General features: G+C 52.7%; 1 protein-coding gene across 1 annotated transcript in view; it reads right to left on the reverse strand.

Annotated features, from left to right (window-relative positions):
- Window positions 1-19,439, reverse strand: part of ZSWIM5 (zinc finger SWIM-type containing 5) — a 96,284-nt gene that overhangs the window by 2,689 nt on the left and 74,156 nt on the right. The window contains exons 3-13 of the mRNA XM_041483304.1: window positions 18,805-18,953; window positions 17,924-18,074; window positions 12,222-12,401; window positions 9,804-9,980; window positions 7,426-7,572; window positions 5,991-6,128; window positions 5,264-5,524; window positions 4,731-4,866; window positions 2,841-2,998; window positions 498-661; window positions 112-193 (exon numbers count right to left, since the gene is read on the reverse strand). Of these exons, the coding sequence (XP_041339238.1) occupies window positions 112-193; window positions 498-661; window positions 2,841-2,998; window positions 4,731-4,866; window positions 5,264-5,524; window positions 5,991-6,128; window positions 7,426-7,572; window positions 9,804-9,980; window positions 12,222-12,401; window positions 17,924-18,074; window positions 18,805-18,953 (1,743 nt within the window). The remainder of the gene's footprint in view (window positions 1-111; window positions 194-497; window positions 662-2,840; window positions 2,999-4,730; window positions 4,867-5,263; window positions 5,525-5,990; window positions 6,129-7,425; window positions 7,573-9,803; window positions 9,981-12,221; window positions 12,402-17,923; window positions 18,075-18,804; window positions 18,954-19,439) is intronic.

Genomic DNA, 19,439 nt, shown 5'->3' on the forward strand with positions numbered 1-19,439 from the left:
GCTCTGAGGTGAATTCAGTTACCAAGAAGAAATGAGACTCAGGAGAACTCAGGGCTAAGCATGACCCCAGGATCTCCATGCCCAACCCTGCTCCAGCCACATGGAACTCACCCACTTCAGTAGCACACGTCACCAGCCACCTCACCATCTCCCGCCGCCGCCAGTTGAGTGTGGACAGGGTCATGCGCATCACCTGCGAGGCAAACTTGGGGTGACCGGCTGCCCTGCAGGGCTCTAGTGAGGCCACCCAACAGAGCAGTGCTCCCCAAAAATCCCTCTTGGTTCAACGGGCTACCAACTACCTGGCACTGCCTCACCTCCACCCAAACCACAGTGAGCACAAGGGCTTCCCAGGGCTGATGTCCCCTGCTCAGGACCCTGCAGGGATCAATTTACTCCATCCACAGGGACACCCTGCTTGGCAGGAGACCATAACCAGCACAGCTGCCACAGCAAGAGGCAGAAGACCCACCAGCATCCCCAGCATCATTGCGTACCTGGAGCCCCAGTTCCAGTGCCACATTGAGCAGTGTTGTGTCAGAGTTGCTGTCGGCTGGCGTAGCAATCTTGAATGCATCCTGAGCCAGCTTGAAGATCAAGGAAGAGGAGTGGATGTTTTTCTGGATGGCCTCCAGCACGGTGCGTAGGCGCAGCATGTCCCCTGGGAGCAAGCAAGAACGGTCAGAGGGCTCAGGCACCACCCCAACTTGCCCTGGAGCCCCATCTCTTGCCTGCACCACGTGGTGAACAGTCCCTTCACCACTGCCAGCCCCTCTGGACACACACACGGACGGACACACAGTGATGCTGGATCAGGCCCTGCAGTCCAACAGTCTAAAATGGAGCACCCTTCCCAGGAAGTGACACAGCAAGCGTCCTCACTCAAGTTCATCCTCTCACAGAGAGGACAAACAAACCTGAGTGATCCCAGACATGTCCTGTCTTTAGCAGACATCTCCAGGCACCTGGATGTTCCACCCTGGCTTCAAGTCTGACAGCTGCACAGCAGCTTCTTCCCAGAAAAGGAGGGGCTTGGGGAGATGCCTAGTACTGAATGGTTGCAGAAACATCAGTCTTCATCCAGGAACATTAGGAAGAAGAGGAAAAGCTGTTTGCTGCACACACACTGTCTTGCCCAGCAAGTTCCTTCTGCAAGGCTGGGCTGGGGTTACCCAGACTTGCTGCACCTTGGTCCTCGATGTCCCAGGTCAGGCACACAGCACTCACAACTGAGACAGGCTGAGCTGTCCCCAAAGAAGGGGGTTCGTGGCACAATAGCCAGTGGTGCTGTAGGTTGCCTGCTACAGCAGGTTGTGGGTGCTAGGATAGATGATGGCACCAGGAGATGGGGCAGCATCTTGGAAGAGGTATACATCAAGGCATATTAATATCATGATCCTGCACCTAGCTTGGGAAATCCTCCTATCAGTGCCTGTGGGACACAGCGTGGGGAGTGGGACCTTTGGGATGTGCACAGACCAGAGGTGCTGACATGCCACATTAGGTTCTAGTTTCATTTCTACTCCTACTCATAGACTGAGCAGATGAACTTCATGCAAAGACAACCAAATCATGCACAGCAGTGTGAAAAACCCAGTGCTGCACCTGGACACATGGAGACATCTCGGGTGACTCATAGCTAAAGATATCACCTGCCACCCACCACAGCCGCTTGCACTGCCACCAAAATCCAAGCCTCCCTAAAATGGCTCGTAGGGGCGTGGGCAAGAGAGGCTGCAGGATCACACTGGGACATGCTGCAGCAGGGCAACACCTGAGGAAGGGGACAGTTGGAAAAACAAATGCAATCCAACCGCCCGACATCCCTGGCATAAAAACCTCATCCCATTAGGCACTGGAAGGGAGAAAAATACCTAAAGGATAAACCAAGTACCAGCTCTTCATCTGAGCATGGCAAATTGGGCAGAACACCATCAGCCCTGGTAAAGCAGCCTAGAGGAAGAGGCTGGAAGGAGAGAAGAGGCTGCCAAGGCAGCAAGGCTGGAGCTTTCTGACAGCTCGTTTCCGTTCTCTCTCACTGGGAAAGAAAAACATTCCCTGTCAGGCTGGCAGCACCAGGACATCAGAGGGCAGTGGTAACTGCTTGGCTCACTGACCCTCATGGGACACAAGACTCTTGCCACCCTATGGGGTTGGTTTCTGGTCAGGGGGATGTCCAATGAAAAGCCTGTGCTCGCCTTCATAGTAGTGCCTGGGCAGAAACTGAAGAGACCCACGAGACCAGTGAGGTGTTTCACAAGCCCCCTGCAGCTGGGACCAAAGTGTCCCACCCAGCACTGCTGATTCCATGTCCAACAAAAGCCACTTTTGGTTTGGCACACATGGAGGTCTTCTCCCTCCCACAGCGCATGCAGGATCATTACCACAGGGTGGAAGAGACAAAGCAGAGGTAAAAGGATAAACAGCTTCAAACTAAACCATGGCATGACCTCACAACATGCCTGGCAGGGATTGCTGGCCGGGGAGCTGGCTGTGCTGCAGGGCAGGCATGGTCCTTCATCACCTGGGACGTACCCAGGACCTGCAGCACCATGGCTGCAAGGCCTGCCTGCACCTCATTGGAAATTCCCATCCTGCCCTGCTGGACCATGAGCCCTTTGGGACAAGAATCCCAGAAACCCCAGATTCTCAAGGCCAGCTCATCATGCCCTGCTCACAGCAGGCTGCTAGTGGGGCACCACTGGGGTCAGTGGGGCACCCAGCCAGCCTCTGCCAGTGCCAGCAGAAGCAAGAGCTCCCTCCTCTCCATGAAAAACTCTTCCATGCTTTTGTGCACCATCATCCCATCAACCCTGCCCCAGAACTGCCCTGCCACCAACCTTTGGCTGCCGTGAGCATGGTGGAGGCGAGCTCGCACTGCTGTGACTCCAGGTGCCCCAGGGTGAACCAGCGCGGGTACCTGCTGGGGACCACCGAGACCAGGTGGTGAGGGTGAGTCACGTCGCCGGACGGTGCCGTGGTCTCCAGGACAGGCAACCTGAAGGGCAAGCAGGAGGAGGCAACATCAGACCCCAGCCCAGCCCCAGCTTCACCTCCTCTCCCTGAGGTGCTGCCAAGGCGAGGCAGGGGCTGCCTGCAGGCAGCTGCCTGCAGCAAAGCCTTTGAACACGTCCTGCTGCTGTGCACGTGTGGGGCTCGCGACGCTGCGTGCTCAGCACATGGGCACAGGGATCAATCTGAGACTGACTTGAAAGGGGGGAGAAAGATCCATGGAGTGATTTATAAACTTGTGAGGAAAAGCACAGACAGAGTAAAAAAAAACAAAAAGGAAGAAAAAAAAGTAAAATCCCTCCTCCCCTCCTGCTCCTTTCATGTCAAAGCACCCGGCAGAACTCCTGACTGTATCATCTGGTTCTCCTTAAAACGCTTGGTTATGATCAGAAGCAGCAGCACATTTCCCCAGGGCCTCTGCAGCCAGGTTAGGTTGCCTGTTTTTGTGGGCACATCCTCCCAAAGCCTGGAAAGCCTGGGGGAGAAGCAAGCCTAAAGAAGGGGAGCGGGATTCTCAAGTCACCAGCCATGGTGACAAATCCTAAACCCTTGAGTTGGTGCTGGTGTTGCTAACTTGACGGTGAGTTATGCAGGAGGAAAACTGCACCCTGGACATGAAGGGCATCCAAATGTCTCTGCTATCCTCACTTGCAAGCTTGAGGTAACCACAGGGCAGCAGAAGCCCAACTTTTCCAGTCCTGGACATAGATACCCCAGCAAAGGGAGTCCTAGCTGGGAGCAGGGGATGGGCACTAACAGATGGCATCCCTGGGGCCCTCAGTCCTGTTCAACAGCCAGAGGTCTCAGGTCTGGCAGGACATGGTGCTTCTGCACACCACAGAGGCCCTTGGCTGCTTATTAGGGCTGGTTGTCCTCCTGAGAAGCTCTTCCCAGAACAGAGGGATTTCAAACTTTCCCCCAGTGTTGGGTGAGATGACCCATTTCACTGAGGAAAGCTGCAAAAAAGGTGATGCTCTGGGCCAGGACTTGTAATGGTGGTAAGAGGGAGAGAGCACTGGGATGCTCTGGAGTTGACAGTGCTCCAAGCACATTGTTTAGGAAATTCCAGCTTTTCCAAGACCCACCCAGTCCCTGTCAAAACAGTGCAATACACAGGCTGATGTCTGAAGTGTGTCATGGATTGGGGAAAGAGATAGGGCAGCTCTCAGCATCAGCTGTTTCCCCAGTCCCAGAGACAGAGATGGGTTTTAATGGAGAACAGAGTGCAACTGTGCTCTCCACCTGGCTCTGTGACACCCTGGAGCCCGGGGCAAACCATCCGCCCATCTGTGCCAGGATAACAGCCCTTGCTGTAGGCAGGGAGGGCTGCAGGGTGCCCGAGGCCTGGCAGACAGAAGGCAGATGACAGTTCTGTGTGTGCCTGGGACCTGCTCTGGCAGAAGATGCCTGTCACAGGGGCAGGCAGGTGGTGGTCCGGCCTAGAGCGAGGGGCTGGGCCAGCAGACATTTTTGGATCCATGCAAATCCATGTAAACGGAGTTCATAAACCAGGAATCACCCACATGGAGAGCAGGAATCTCTCTGCACTGCTGCTGTGCCCAGTGGTCCTACACACTGCAAAAGATCCCATGGATGGCAAGCTCCAAGCCTGTCTCCACTCCCATCCCTGCTCTGAAGTGGCAAAGCATCCCAGCTTCCCAACAAGCATAGGAGAGAGGCAAAAAGGGGAGCAGAGACAGAATTAAACATGCACCAACCTCATGGCCCGCAAAGCCAGCTTGTATGCCAGGTCAGCATCGTGGGGCAGCAGGGCAGAGAACAGGTATTTGGCAAAGGTGTGCATGGGGACACTCTCCCGGTGGATGACTTCTCCCAAGCCGCTGAAGGGACCACCTAGGCAGAAGCAGAGCCCATCAGCCACAGTTAGCACAGCAGGATCTCTGGCCAGGGTCTGCACCACCCCAAAGCCCTGAGGATCTGCTGTTCAGCTCCCTGGCGTGTTACTCAAGTTGGATCCAGGGATGCTCTTTCCTTTTCTAAAAGAAAATAAGGAACTGAAGCCATGTGCTCAGCACCCTTCTTCATATTGCCTCTGACTTGTTTTTTTTCTAGGGATGCCAACAAACCCTTGCTTTTCCAGGTGATGGGGCAGAGCAGCCATCCTACAGGCTCTGCACCCCATCCAGAGAGGAAGAAGCAGGATGTGAATAAATTTTGAAAAGGGCACCTCAGAGACATTACCAACACTCGGCTAGGACACAAAAGTCAGCTAGATGAGCCAAGGCCCCACCTTCCAGCAGCAAGATGCACTGCTTCCGCAGGGTCTGCACCAGCACCGCGTCCAGCTCCAGGTCCTGCAGCCGGGCAATGATCTGCTCCTCATTGCGGCACACCTTGTCCTGGGCATAGAGACCTTCAGGCATCACTCTCTGCTGGCCCATCCCCATCAGGGCCACCTCTAAGGCCAGGGACAGGTAGGACTCGTCACCGTCCTGGCTGCCGGTCACAACGGGCACATGTTGATACACTGGCGGTTTGGAGTCCCCAGCGTCTGCAAGGAGGGAGAGGAGATGCAGTGGGGTTAGAAGAGTCTTCCCAGACACCAGAATCATTGCAGAGAAAAATCTCTCACTTCAGAAGCAAGACCCACACTTCCCCTCCTGCCTGCTTTTGGTTACCCAGAAATGACAGACGAAAGCTCCCTGAGGGAGATGTGGGCTTCACTCTCCCTTCCTGCTCTCACTAGGAGATGTAGGAGACCCAAGACATGTGCAACAGGGTGCACAGCTGACACCAGAGCCTTCCCATGGACCTGCTCTGCTCTGGCTGCAAACTCTGGGACTGAGAAAATTCTACTTCTCTCTACTCACTACCTTCCCTGTCTGCACTGCAGCTCTGCCCTGGTGCTCCTGCCAAGGCAGAGAGGGGGGACTCAGAGTCCAGGTGTCCAGAACCCCAGACCTGCACCCACCTCGGCCACAGACACCAGGAAGGGATCCAGGAGAAGCACTTGGTACCTGAAATTTCAAGGCAATTTTCCTCTTCTAATCTACAAGCTTCGGTGAGGGTGAGAAAGAGGCAGCCGATGGGGTTCAGAGGGTGGCCTACCCAGCCCTCCAGGTTGGTGATGGTTGTTGCTCCTCTCTGCAGCAGTTCTGGATAAAATAGAACAGGATGATGGTAAAAGTAAGGAATTTAAAGACAAGTTCTGCACCCAGAGAGGCTTCTGAGACCAGAGGACTTTTCTTATCCCACAACTTGTGTCACAGGAACCTCTAGGGCCAACTCTGACATGGTAGTTCACGAGGGCAAGGAGAAGCCACTCTGCACAGACAACTGAGGGAGCAGGCACAGACACAAAAAAAGGCCACATAAGATGTGGCGACTCATTCTCTGTTCCAAGAGGAACATGAGGGTCTGCAGAGTTCCAAAGATAAGGTCTATAATGCCAGACCTGCAGCTCATGGACTGATTTGCAATGGTAGCCTGAATGTTTTGGAAACACAAGCAGAAATCTCTCCTGAGATGACAAAGACTTCCAGTGATTCTTAAAATTTCATCTTTTGGTGATCTGGAGCTGGCTGAGCTGGCAAGGACCAGGAGTCACTGACCTTCAGCAGCACTGCAGTAACTGACCCCGGCTCCCTGCCAACTGCAAAAGGAGGAACACTGGGCTTGTCTCCTGGTACATTGACTCAGGAAATGCAGGGTTGAAGCAGCACACACAGCCAGTTACTGCTGCTCTGCAGTCAGGCAGCTCCTTTTTAATGCGGGTAGCTCTTGCCTGGGCAACCCTTACAGGCAACCAGACACAGCAACAGTGGGAACAAGAACATCCCTACTGCAGCAGCCTGAAGACAGCATGTGGGCAGCTCTGTCCTTAGTGTGTGGGTATCAACTCAGCTCGGCTCAAGCAACTCAGTTTGTCTTCCTAGGACACAAGCAGTCCCCTGCAGCGCTGCCCGTCTCTGCCACTCGGAATGGGGCAGCACAATTCTGTTACAGAATCATAGGCTGGAAGAGACCTTCCTCCCACTAGAGACTGAGGCAAAGAAGATGTTAAGCAGTTCCACCTTCTCCTCATCTGCAGTTACTGAGTTCCATCCTGCATCCAGTAGAGAACACAGGTTGGTATTACCCTTCCCTTTGCTGTCAATATATTTGTAAAAACATTGCTTATTATCCTTTAGAAAAGTTGCCAAATTAAGTTCAAACTGAACTTTGACATCTCAAATTTTTTTCCTACATGCCCTAGCAATCCCCTCAACTACTTCCTGAGACACCTGACCCTCCTTCCAAAGATGATACATCCTCTTTTTATTCCTAAGTTCCTTCAAAATACTGTTGCCGAACCAGGCTGGATGTTTGCCTTGTCAAAGCGGAAAAGATATTTCCAACCGAGATACCCTGGCCAGACATCACAACACACTTGTCACATAGCTCCACTCATACCTTTCTTCTGATGCTTGTATATTTCCAGCTGCCTTTGCTGCTGCAGTCGCAGGGTGTTGATTATGGCAACAGTCAGTCGGAGAGCTTCCCTGGGATACCCGTGGGAGCGCAGCGCGTCCACCCGAGCACAGGCTGTCGGGACGTGCTCTGCAAGGCAGGAACAGGGCCACGGCTGAACCACAGGAGCACAAGCATTGACAGGATGGTATTCATGGGGCACCTTCTACTCGTGTTCCCCACACCTGAGCTGAACTCCTGCTTCCTGGCTTGAATTCATCCCGTTCTCCCTGCTCCTGGAAAGGATGCCTACCAGGAATACCAACGGGACTCCTGCCACATTCAACCCACAGCAGCCACGTCAGCACCTAAATCCCCACCTCCACAAAGCTTATCTAATGGAAGCATTTCCAACACACCATTGCTGCAGTACGACAGCTCCAATGCAGGCTGTTACAACCCCGCCGCTCATTTCTCCTAAAACCTGCACGGTTTATCTCGATTTCTCTCACTGCTCTCAGGGCACAGGGTCAGGCTGGGCATCCAGCACTGTGCTGGGGGCACTGGCAGACTTGGGGTGATGCTTTGAACTGACTCCTTAACATCCCCATGGAGCGAGCTCTGCAGACATCCTGTCTCTTCTGCAGTTCTCCTACCTGGTGTTTTATTATTAGGAACAGTTGCACTAAACCCCCTCCCAAGACTCACAGTTGCTTAGGAATTCATCTGCTCCTGCTGCTTATTGCTCACCTGAAATCACAAGCAACTGTGGAGAGGATTATGACTGAGTGAGAAATTAGCAAGAGCAGATGACATGACATGCTGCATAACAAGCAGCAAAAACCCCATTTTCTTTCAAAATGTCCTACCAATGGGAGAAAAAAACCCAGGCAAACACAGATGATCTGAAGTTATCATAGAGGGATAATTTCTATTCCTGGAAGAGTTCAGAAAGCTCTGGAAATGCAGACAACCACCTCCACAAATGGGGTATCCACATCCCAAAGGTCACCCACAAGGAATACATGAGGAAGAGATTTCAGAACAAACACATCTGTAAAAGAGCTTCTTGTTGCTCCCTCTATTCATTTGCTAAATGGATGAAATATTCATCTTCTCACTGAATTCATCACTGGAAGTTGCTGACAAATCACCCTCCTTTCCCAGCACTGAGTCCCTTAAGAGGTGCCAAGAAAGCAAAAGTGCAAAATCCAAAAATCATGGCAAATACATCAGAAAAATAACATGCACCAACCAGCGGGGGGAAAGGGCTCACCAGAACCCAGATTAGGCTCAGGAGAGGGAAGCTGTGGCCACCACATTCCTTCTAGATGGAGTCCACGGATGCACTAACCTACCACTGCTGCCTGTGGCTGTGTGGGAAGGAGACCTCCTGCCTGCAGCTGCCCAGAACTCTTTCCAGAACAGAAACATCCTCTCCTGTTCCAGCTAAGGTGTACCAACAGCCTACATATGAGCCCTTCCTATCTCCTGGCATTAACAGCAACTTAGTGCCTGCTACTCCAGAAACTACATCTCTAGACAACTTTAAATATTCTCTTTCCTTGTGGCACACCCCAGCTTCTGGAGTGGACAACAGTGCAGTGGTGGGCTTTGACCTGTTCTGTGTTCATATATTCAACTCTAGGACTGCAGGGGATAAGTAATCTCCCTTCCTGGAGGTGGGTGGGGACTTGTGTCTCCCATCTTGAGGTCTGTCTTAGGGCTGACAGCCACACCAGGTTCCCCCCCAAGCCCTTAATGTCACTTATCCTTAATGTTCTCATCCCAGACAAGGAACTGTCGAGGGTCCACAGATCTGCCTGGGGTCATCATGACTTTGCAGGAGAGAATTTGTGTGGCTTGAGGTACTTGAGCTAAAAGTCTACAACACAGGAGGCCTCTGGGCTTGCCTGGCCCACTACACCTTAAGCTCCCACTAGGCTTAATTATACTGACTGCTAATTGCCTTTAAGGGAAGACTAACAAGAAGGGGAGAGCAGGAAAGAGAAAATCCAGATACAGCTGTACTTTGCAGTCAATTTTCAAGAGACTTTAAGTGTCCAGACCCCCTGTACTGGAAACAGTGAGAGGCTGCTCTGGGGACAGCTAAACACTGGCAGGATGAAAAGGGACATGATGAGCTTGGTCCAAACCGCCCAAGAGAAGGCCAGACTGTAAATATGTGGAGATTGCTCTAAGGATTGTGGCTGGGGCGTGGGTGGGCATTGAATTCTTCTGCTCCCCCCACTCCTCAGTGCCAGGGTGGCAATTTCAGTCTAGGATTCAGGAACTTGCAAGGACCCAGCCTCAGGTGACTCCTCTCCATCAGCAGCCCACCCACACAGGCCATGAGAGGGGCTGCTGCTTTGGATGCTCACCCAGCCACAGTGGCTGTCCCTGGGAGTTGAAGAGGAGGCTCTCGCCCTCCCGCTGGTAGGAGGGGGACACGTAGAAGTCGCTGCTGATGATGCGCTGCAGGTGGCTGTCCTGCCAGTGCAGGTCACAGCCCTCGATGGCCCGCGTGAACACCGTCCGTCTGGGCCTGGCCAGTGAGTCTGCAAAGAGAAAAACCATCAGTGCCCTGCTGGGGCAGGGGCAGCCTGTTCCTCCTCCCAGACATGACCTCCCTGGGCAGAGCTCTGCCTTTACCATGAGAGCAAAACCAGCTCTCACCCCAGTAATTTCTGGGACAGACATGGGCTCTGGCTTTGGATACCTCTGCTGACTAATGTCTCCTCAGACAGCACTGCTAAGTAATTTGGTAGAATAGCTGACTTGGTCAGAGAGGTGAGAAAAGAGGCAGGCACCACCCACCCATTTGCTTTGTGACCACAATCCACTGTCACACACAAGGCTGATGCCTTGAAACCTGGCAGTGTGCTCCCTCCCTGTGACACTGAGCATGCAGGCAGCTGCCCCAGGGTCAGGACTGGGCTTCCTCAGCATTACTGCCCTTCAAGCACCATGAGCTCTCCTCCTCTGCTCCAACACAGTCCCAGCTTCACTGAACTGCAGCTTCTTAGATCAGCAGCACATGAAGCCACGAAGGGAACCACACGAGTGTGTCTCATCTGCCTCCCAGTGACTGGGGGAACCACCACCCCCGGCAACCTCTGTGGGCCGTGTGAGAGGGCTGGGAGGGAGGAGACAGCATCATCTGAAACCCCAGTGCTGCCCTGCGCCGGATATCTGCTCCTCCTCAGAGCTGCTCTGTAGCTTCATGGGCATTTCTGAAACTACCAAATGCTGGATTAGCATTTCACCCCATCCAGACCCATCAAGACAAGTGGTTTGTTAAAAGGAAAAAACCTGTCCAGAGCAATCCCACTATCACTCCAGCCACACTGGATCATGAAGGCCAAACACAGCTGGCAGGCTGCAAAACAGGAAGCCCCAAAGGGGGTGCAACGCTCCATGTTAGGTCCTGCAACCCACAAGAGGGGCCGAGTTACACGCATTCAAGGGTGGAAAACAAAAGGCACTGTTCAAAGCTGATCCAGGGAGGCTGGGTAAACATGCTCCGGAAACGATGGCAACAAGCAATTAGCTGGAATGCCGCAGGCACCCTGAGGTGGAGAGAAATTAAACAGGTGTTTGTATGTTGAGAACCAAGGCTGCTCACTTTACCAGGAAGGATTTCAAGAATCAGCTGTTCTTCAGTAATAAAAGAGGCTGTCAACAATCTGGAGCAGTATTTGCATATGCACAAACATGAACCCCAGGACACCTCCAGGATCCGTGCTGCTTTCAGTCCCCTTCTTGGAGAGGCAGCAGCACAGGGAGAAGAGAAGGGGACATCCCTGGCATATGCTTTGGGAACTCCCTGGAGGTCTAAAAAAAAATTACCTGCTCACCCCTAGCAACCTTCCCCAAATGCCAGAGCAAATCCTTGGGAGAGCTGGGAACATCAGGGGGGTAGTCCTGGGACTGATGCAGGACATAGAGCAAGGCCAGGTTTAAATGAAGCTGCTCCCTGAGGAAGAGCATAGGGAGGCCGGCACACGGTCCTGGCCATGGCTGGGGTGCTTGGCAGCACAGCCCCGCTCCCAAACTGCTGCTGCAGGACTAATCCCACCCTGGAGAACGGAGCTGCCCTGCGGCACGGCTGCTGTCCCCCTCTCCTCCACCCACCCTGGCCACACATTACACACCGAAGAGCAATTCCAGTGCAGCAGACAGAGGCATGTGAAGAGCAATAACTTTCAATTAATGTCTACTTCAGGCAAAAGGAAGGAGAAAGAGTGCTTAAATTTAAAGGGATCAAATGCTTTGTCAGCGGCTGAGAAACTATTTTAGCACTAAGGAACAACCCCTTAACTACACTGCTCTGTCTGTGCTCTGCACTTGAACTGCGTTAACATTCCTGGCTAATGACTTCCCTACCACCTGAATCACAGCCTTTAAGGGAGGCTTAAGGGCAGGGATTCGGGCTCTGCACCATCTCCAGCTCCTCACGCTCACATTACAGCCAGGACTTCTGAGCTCAGCTCTGCTCTGTTGCAAGCAGTACTGTTTTCCTGTATTACCCCATGCCCAAACCTGCACTAAACTCCCCCAAAGTCAAACGGCTTTAAAACAGTCTCTAAACTCAAAACACGGGCAACTTTACCCTGCAGCAAAGAAGCAAACATTTATATATAAAACCACAGGCTGTGAAGACAAATATTTTTTATTCCTATGACTCGCAGAAACATAACCAGCAGCCGAAGCGAGTTCTCTCAGCTTTGGGGTGAGTTTTGACCTGGACCCAACCCCTGTGGCTGTCAGCTGGATTTCCACTCCCTGCCCAGACTCACCTTGGCTGTGACCGGAGCTCTGCGTAAGCGCGTTAGTGATGTTGGGAAGCTCGTTACCATAATTGCCATCTTCCAGGGGACAGACGTCCATCTCACCCCACTTGCGCAGCTGCCGGAGCCAGCAGGATTTCTCTTCCAGCTTGCAGTGTGGGTTCAACACCACACACACCCACAGTGCTCCTAAACAAAGCCAAGAAATCACGGAGGTGCCACCGCCATGCGTGCAGGGCAAAGCTCTCTGGCCACCCCGAGAGCCTGCAAGGTTCCATCGAGGTTTGTAAACTCATTTCAGCATAATGCAGAGACCCAGGAGGGGGATTTACACAGCTTCTAAATAAGGAGGAAATTAACTCTATCCCAGCTGAAACCAGGACAAAGTAAAACTCCTTCGTAATGAAGCTAAATTATAATCTCATGAGATGGGGGACAGTGGGGAGGAGGGAAGGGGAGAGCGGCTGTGTATGAATTTGTGAGTGCTTCTGTCTGCCAGGACAAATCTAGTGTTTGAACTACACATCAAAGCATGCTTAAAAACACCCTGGCAAGCTGCAGAGTCTGCATCTCCAAAGACTAACCTGATTTTGATCCTACCCACGTTCCAAGCGCTTTAAAACCCGCTCTGAATGCTATTTCATCTGCTATTGTTCTTCAGGCCATTTGCATTCAACTATTTAAAAAGGAGATTTGGTGTATTTTCTTTCTTTCTTTTTTTTTTCTTTTTCAATCCCTAGTAGCCCCAAGCCTGCAGAGGAACCAGCAGAGGAACCTGGAGCTTGGCTTGATGTCTTGAAGACAAGAGCCCTCCCTGATGCGAGTCCTTCGGGTCTCACAAGCCAAGCTGCTCACCAGCAGGACACCCACGCTGACACCCTCTGGGTCAACCATGGGACCTCACATGATGCTGGTGATGCTGTCTGCTGTGTGAGAGACAAAACCAGAACCAAGGACATCTGTCACCATTAAGATCCAGCTCATCCTTTCATAAAACAGGGCTGATGCTGGTGCTGCTAACTGAGCCTTGCAGACTATTCCGAGTCACTGCTCCGACAAGGGCTACAGCAACCTGAGTAAGTGTAAACACGTGAATTTTTCTTTAGCTAACTCCATTTCTACCCAAATTTCCCTGCATGACTGCCAGCATGTAGCATGTCCCCTCCCTTATGCTTCCCTGCAGGGTGGGATGGCTGTGGGCTGACACAGCTGCAATATGAGGTATCCCCAGGGATCCCCTCATGCTGAGCAAGCCTTGCAGACTATTCCGGGTCACTCACTGCTCCGACAAGGGCTACAGCAACCTGAGTAAGTGTAAACACGTGAATTTTTCTTTAGCTAACTCCATTTCTACCCAAATTTCCCTGCATGACTGCCAGCATGTAGCATGTCCCTTCCCTTATGCTTCCCTGCAGGGTGGGATGGCTGTGGGCTGACACAGCTGCAATATGAGGTATCCCCAGGGATCCCCTCAGGCTGAGCATGAGCAGCTCCTGCTGCTCCTCTCTCTGTTCATGTCAAATCCTGTCACACACGTGGGACAGTTCAGCTTCCTGCACAAACACCCTCCCTGCCTCTCTTCCATGGGCACCTTCCTTTTCCCTGCTGTCTCTCACCTCTCCATCATTCCCAGAGTCCAAGTTCCCATCCCAAAGTGACAGCCAGTGGCACAACAATATCACCCAACACGCCTCCACTGCACAACAAGGAGATTCCTCCACAAGCCCCAACCACCTCTCTCGCTGGCTGTGTTTTGAGCAGCAGCTCCCCAGCCCTGCCACTGAGCCAAACAGCCCCAAGCGAGGCTGCAGATCCAACAGGAGCCAGAGCTGCTGGTCCCTCTGCCAGACAAATGAGGCAAACCCAGGCTGAGCAGCGACGTCCTGGCCCTGGCTCCACTCTGGTGCCTCTCTGCTCCTCTGCGTTACAGCTGAGCTTTGGTGGGGCTTTTGGGGTGCATGGCCCCTGACCAATCCTTTCCAGTTGGAACTTGTGGACATGTCTGGTTCAAATCATTAGTAAGGCATGGAGGCCGTGCCTGTCTGGCTCCTTGGAGCCGCCTGGCTTGGCAGGACAGACGTCACCGCGTCACAACGCAGATGGTGGCAGCAGCATCACATCCAGGAATGGGCACGGGAAAAGCAATTCCAGGCACGAGCATCAGCAAATGTCCAAAGCAGCCCTTGCCCGGTTCAGCTCAATCTCTGCCCCTAGGAAACCCCACCAACACCTCACTTCTTGCTAATGAACAGGGGGGGGTTAAGAATTTTGAACTGCAACATTAGCAATTAATTAACGTGTAAAAGAGGTACCTCCTTAGGGGCCCATCCTTACCAGAGTAGGTCTATGTCACTCACTGCCAGGCTCCTGCAGGCTCCACAGGGGGATACTCAGACATGGCATCTTTTTAAAAATCAGGTCTCAGCTCCAGAAAATGAGTCCTCCTTAAGGAAGGGGATAGAACTTCCCACCTCCTTGGATGAACATGAGATAAAACCTGCACTCGACTCTGGGTGTCGGGCATTTCCTTCCCATCAGTGCTCCTGCCTGTTGCCATTGCTCTTCTTCGCCCACTTTGGGGGTGCATGTGTCAAAAGCAGCCTTGGGCATTTTCAACTCACGCCTCTGAGGGTGCACAGATCTTGGCTGACAGGCAGTAACAAGGCTTGGTGCTCCAGCTTCACCGCCCCCAGGAATGGGATGCACCCGCTGGATTTTTGGCTCCCACAGCTCTGCTAATATGCGTTCCTTGGAAGCCTCATGACTTTGCTGCCTATTTTTGAGAGCCCTCTGAGGCATCCTTTGCATGCCAAAACATTATGCCCCTGGGCTCTCCTGCAGAAAGACTGATGTGGTGGGGAGGTGGGAACCAGGAGGGAAGTGAGATTTGCATCTGTCTCAGTCATGCTAATTATCTGGGAGATATAACAGAGTGGTTTTCTGAGCCCTGTGGTCAAGTGACATCAGCTGACAGCACAAGTGACTCCTGTCCTGAGCCGAAATGCCACACCAGGTCAGACTCCATGTCTCTTCACATGCTGCAGAAACCTTCATCTGAACTTTCTGATAGCAGGAGGTTAAGTGGGGAACAAAGCGGCAGATCACGATTAAGCTAAGCCTCTAAACAAAAATGCTTTTTGATGACGGGGCTGGGTGCAGGGACAGGGGGGTCAGAGCCTTCCCAGCCCAGTGGTCCTGGCTGCAGGCCCCAGAGAAGACAGCGCTCCGATCCCGCGCCCAAGTTTCCCAACCATCAAAGAAATTCTCCCGTTTCCCACAGGGTTGCTCCCCGGCTTAATCTGCTGAAATTCCCCACTGTAAACAAGTGGCCGAGATAAATAAACCCGTCTCCAGGCAGATTAAGGTCAGGCTGCACTTCAGCTGGTTTTTCGTCTATTTTTTGTAATTAGGCTTTAATCGTAAGTACTAATGCGCCAGGGCAAATACTCCCACGCTGCTGAGCTCTCCATCCACAGGTCCTTCCTCTGGCTCCCCAGCAGACGGGGCAATAGAGGTTCAGTTGGCAGCACATGCACAAGCAAACGATCCCGTTTTTATTTTCATTTCCTTTTTTTTTTATAACTCTGAAATCCTGCAAAATCCTTTACATTTTCCCCAGCATAAATCCACAATCTTCTTTAAGGCTGATCTTCTTCCAATCCCACGCAAGTCTGTGATGCAGTCTTTGCTAAAATCGATGATGAATTATTAAACACGCGCCCAAAATAATTTCCAAAAGGCCCATTTTTTATTTCTAACTGGTGGAGGATTGTGGTCTGTGCCAGGGCTTCCCGTGGCAGCTGGCAACAGGCCCCTCATCCCTCCCTTCAGCAGTAATGGTAACACTGGCAGCTTTGGCATCCACAGCCCACAGGCAGTGGGATGTGGTGCTTCCACTGCCCCGTCTGCCCTGGCTACTGTTCCTTGCCCAGGAATGGTTTAGGACACTGCTCTGCATTCCTGATGTTTGTTTCTGGTGAACACCCCCAACTCAGAGCAACTCTGGTCTCTCAGTGCCTCCACACCTCCTTCAGAGATATGCTCTGCTCCTACAGTAAACACTGCACACGGCCGAATGCAAAAGGCTTCTGTAAAATGAAGGAATAATCCCTGCTTTGAGTAAAGTCCATGCCCTTCTGGAGTTGCTTCTTGGAACATCACTGTGTCCTCTACAGGAGCTTCTCTTCAGCATGGAGATGCCCAGACCCTCACGTGTGACACGCCTATGGCAGGCGAGCTGCTCTGACGTGTGTTGGCTGGCACCACACTTCCCCTGCTGTCGTGTTGATCCAGCACTGGAAGGGCCCTGACATTCCCCAGCCACTGTGCCATCTGCCAACAGGGACCGTGCTGCCACCTCCTCCCACTCTGCCGACCAAACCTGCGTGCACCAACCTGGTCCTTGTATGGTTAAGCCAGGACTGAAACCCAACCACCCTCCCCTCGCCTGTGCAGGAAGGGAGGGCTCTCAGCTTGGATAGCAGCTTGGAAACCTGGCCAAAAAATCTGTAATTTCAAGCAAATTGCTTCCTGTGTCCAGGCCTGCCCACACACCCATCCATTCATGTATCACCAATGTGCTTGCTTTCTTCCATGTGGAAATTCTGGCTTGGTGGACTTGGCCACCTCTCCAGGATCCTTGCATATCCAATTGTCTAGCTGCAGCATCCCAAAATCCTGGAAATATCTTCTTGGCAAGCAAGCACAGATGAGCTCTCCAGAGCTGGTGTCGTTATTTCCATCCAGGAAACTTCATACAGAAACAAGACATCCCACCCCTGCCCAGATCTTGTTTGCATAGTTTGGCCAGGGTTCCCAGCCTCATTTCTGTATGCATTTGCTGGGCACTTGGTAGTTGGGTTTGTGATTTCCAGCTGCAGTTTCAGATGTTCCAGATCCCAGACCATCCTAATCCTTCTTCCAGCTCTATCATATCCCTTTGGTGCCAGCCCATCAGCCCTTGCCCTTGGCACAGTATCTCCTACCAGCAGGCTGCAGAGGAGCTCAGACTCACTCATCAAACTATGGCTGAAGTCAAACTATTCACCCAAGGTCCCATATATCCAGGAGAGCCCAGAATTGCAGGGTTAACTTCACCACACAACCCTACTCCCCAAGCCCACGTCATCTAAATGTTTTATTCTAATGATATTACGATGTCAGCCAGCTGAGCTGGTGTCTAAGGTGCTTAGCTAGAATTACCCAGAACTGCATTTCCCTCACAGCCAGGCTCTGTGCTGCCCATCCTGCCCCCCTCACCCTGGAAACGTGCACCACAGCAGGCAGAATCTGTTAGATGTGACGAGACTTGAGAACCTCCCTTTCCCTCTCTGGATCACGGTTCCCCCAGGAACAGAACTTCCACATCCAGGCTACATCCAGCCCCTGGGGCTCACCAGCCCTGTGTCCTCCCCTTACAAAGGCTTTGGGGCAGCTCACCAAACACCAGCCTGCTGGAAGCATGGGACCAGCAACACACTGCACACCCGTCACCCTTGATCCTTTTGCAGGAGACAGGCAGGCTTAAGGTTTTGAACTGGGTGGTTTGGGCCTGATCCAGCTGTCTCACATTGATTACCCAGCAGGGGATACAGTAAGGTCCTGGCATGTCTCAGGGTCTCCGTTCCCAAAAAAGAGCCTGACAGGGCCTCTGTAATGATGCCCATTGGCTCAGCAGCCCAGGTAACTCTCTGCAAGGCAGTGACCCTTACCCAGCTCATCCCAGAGCTGCCGGCACTTCTCTGTTATGCCTGTCCCCTGCTGCCTCCAGAGGGAGAGCCGAGGATCAGCCATGAACTGCTCTGTTATCAACGTCAGCATCCTGGCCCCGTTGGAGTCCCTCATGCGCAGCATCTCCCGGACCTGGAAAGGACAAAGTGAAAGCCTTGGGTGAGACAAACCATGGTCCTTCAGAGCTGTTTAAGACACATTCATCTGGCTGGCAACCCACAGCTTCCTCAGCCTGAGGATCCAGACTGTAAATACATACATATATATGTGTGTGTCTGTGTAATGTAGAGTCACACATTATAACCCTCATGCAATGGGGGGGCTGATCAGGCTGTGATGACGCTGACTGAAGCCCTATTGAGTAGCAGTCACAGCAAGGCTGTGAGGGAGACTGAGATGAAGAATATGAAAAACTGACTGAAGCCCTATTGAAGCCTATAGCAGTCACAGCAAGGCTGTGAGGGAGACTGAGATGAAGAATATGAAAACAAAGCCCTTCTGCAAAGAAAGAGAAAGGTCCATAGGTTGGGTGAGATTTGTGGGTTATGGCTCCACCTTCCCATGGTCTTGCTAGGGTCTGCAGGGCTGGCTTTTTCCGCACTGCACTGAAGGGGAGATGCGGGAATGCCCTTCCTTGCACAGGGATCATGGCACCCGTGGGAGGAAGGGACTTGCCAGGACAGCAGGTGAGACAATCCAGGCCTGACCCAGAGCCTGGATTACAGCCGCCTGCTCCGCGACAGGGCGAGAAGGCACTGGAGCAGAGATTCCCAGCTGTGATGGGCACCCTGCCAGGGCAGCCAGCGAGTGCCAGCTACGTGACACGCTGAGCAGAGATGGGAGAGAGCAGCCGGCTCCTCACCTTGGCAAACATGGAGTTGAGCTGCTTCCCCGAGCCGTAGTACCCTCCCTGAGATAGGAACAGCTTCACCTGCTCTCGGACCTGCTCCTCGTCCAAGTGCCAGCAGTTCTCGTCATCGATGCTGGCCCCAGCAGTGGGGTCAGGAGCTCCTGAGAGGATAGGGATAGAAGAGAGACAACCATGTTTATGGCAGCAGGGTCAGCAGTCCCACTAGCAAGGAGTGGACCTACCTCTGTTTTATTAAGAACCCACCTTTACTTTATCAGCTCAGATGACAGAAAACCAACTTGACTCCTCGGCAGTGAGCCCAGCTGGCAGCACTGTGCTGTCCTAACACAGTAATGGCAGCAGCCATCAGGAGGGATATCCTGACCACAGCGCTAATGCTCGCATGGCCCCTCACCCTCTGCACCCCATGTGAAATGAGGCTGAGGAAGACCAGGGACCTGCCTTCCTCCAAAGCCCCAGGAGTGCAGGCAGCACAGCTGCAGAGCCCGAAGCGCTCTGTGGCTCCAGGGATTGCCCAGCGTGCTCCTGCTCCACATCACCGGTTTGTTAAAGCATCAGTAAAGCTCCAATTCCTGCAAGCCCTTCCCCATGTCTGGAACAGTCTAACAAAGGTACTACTGCACTTG

The sequence above is a fragment of the Pyrgilauda ruficollis genome, unplaced genomic scaffold, assembly GCF_017590135.1.
Source record: "Pyrgilauda ruficollis isolate IOZ18807 unplaced genomic scaffold, ASM1759013v1 scaffold6, whole genome shotgun sequence".
Taxonomy (NCBI): Eukaryota; Metazoa; Chordata; class Aves; order Passeriformes; family Passeridae; genus Pyrgilauda; species Pyrgilauda ruficollis.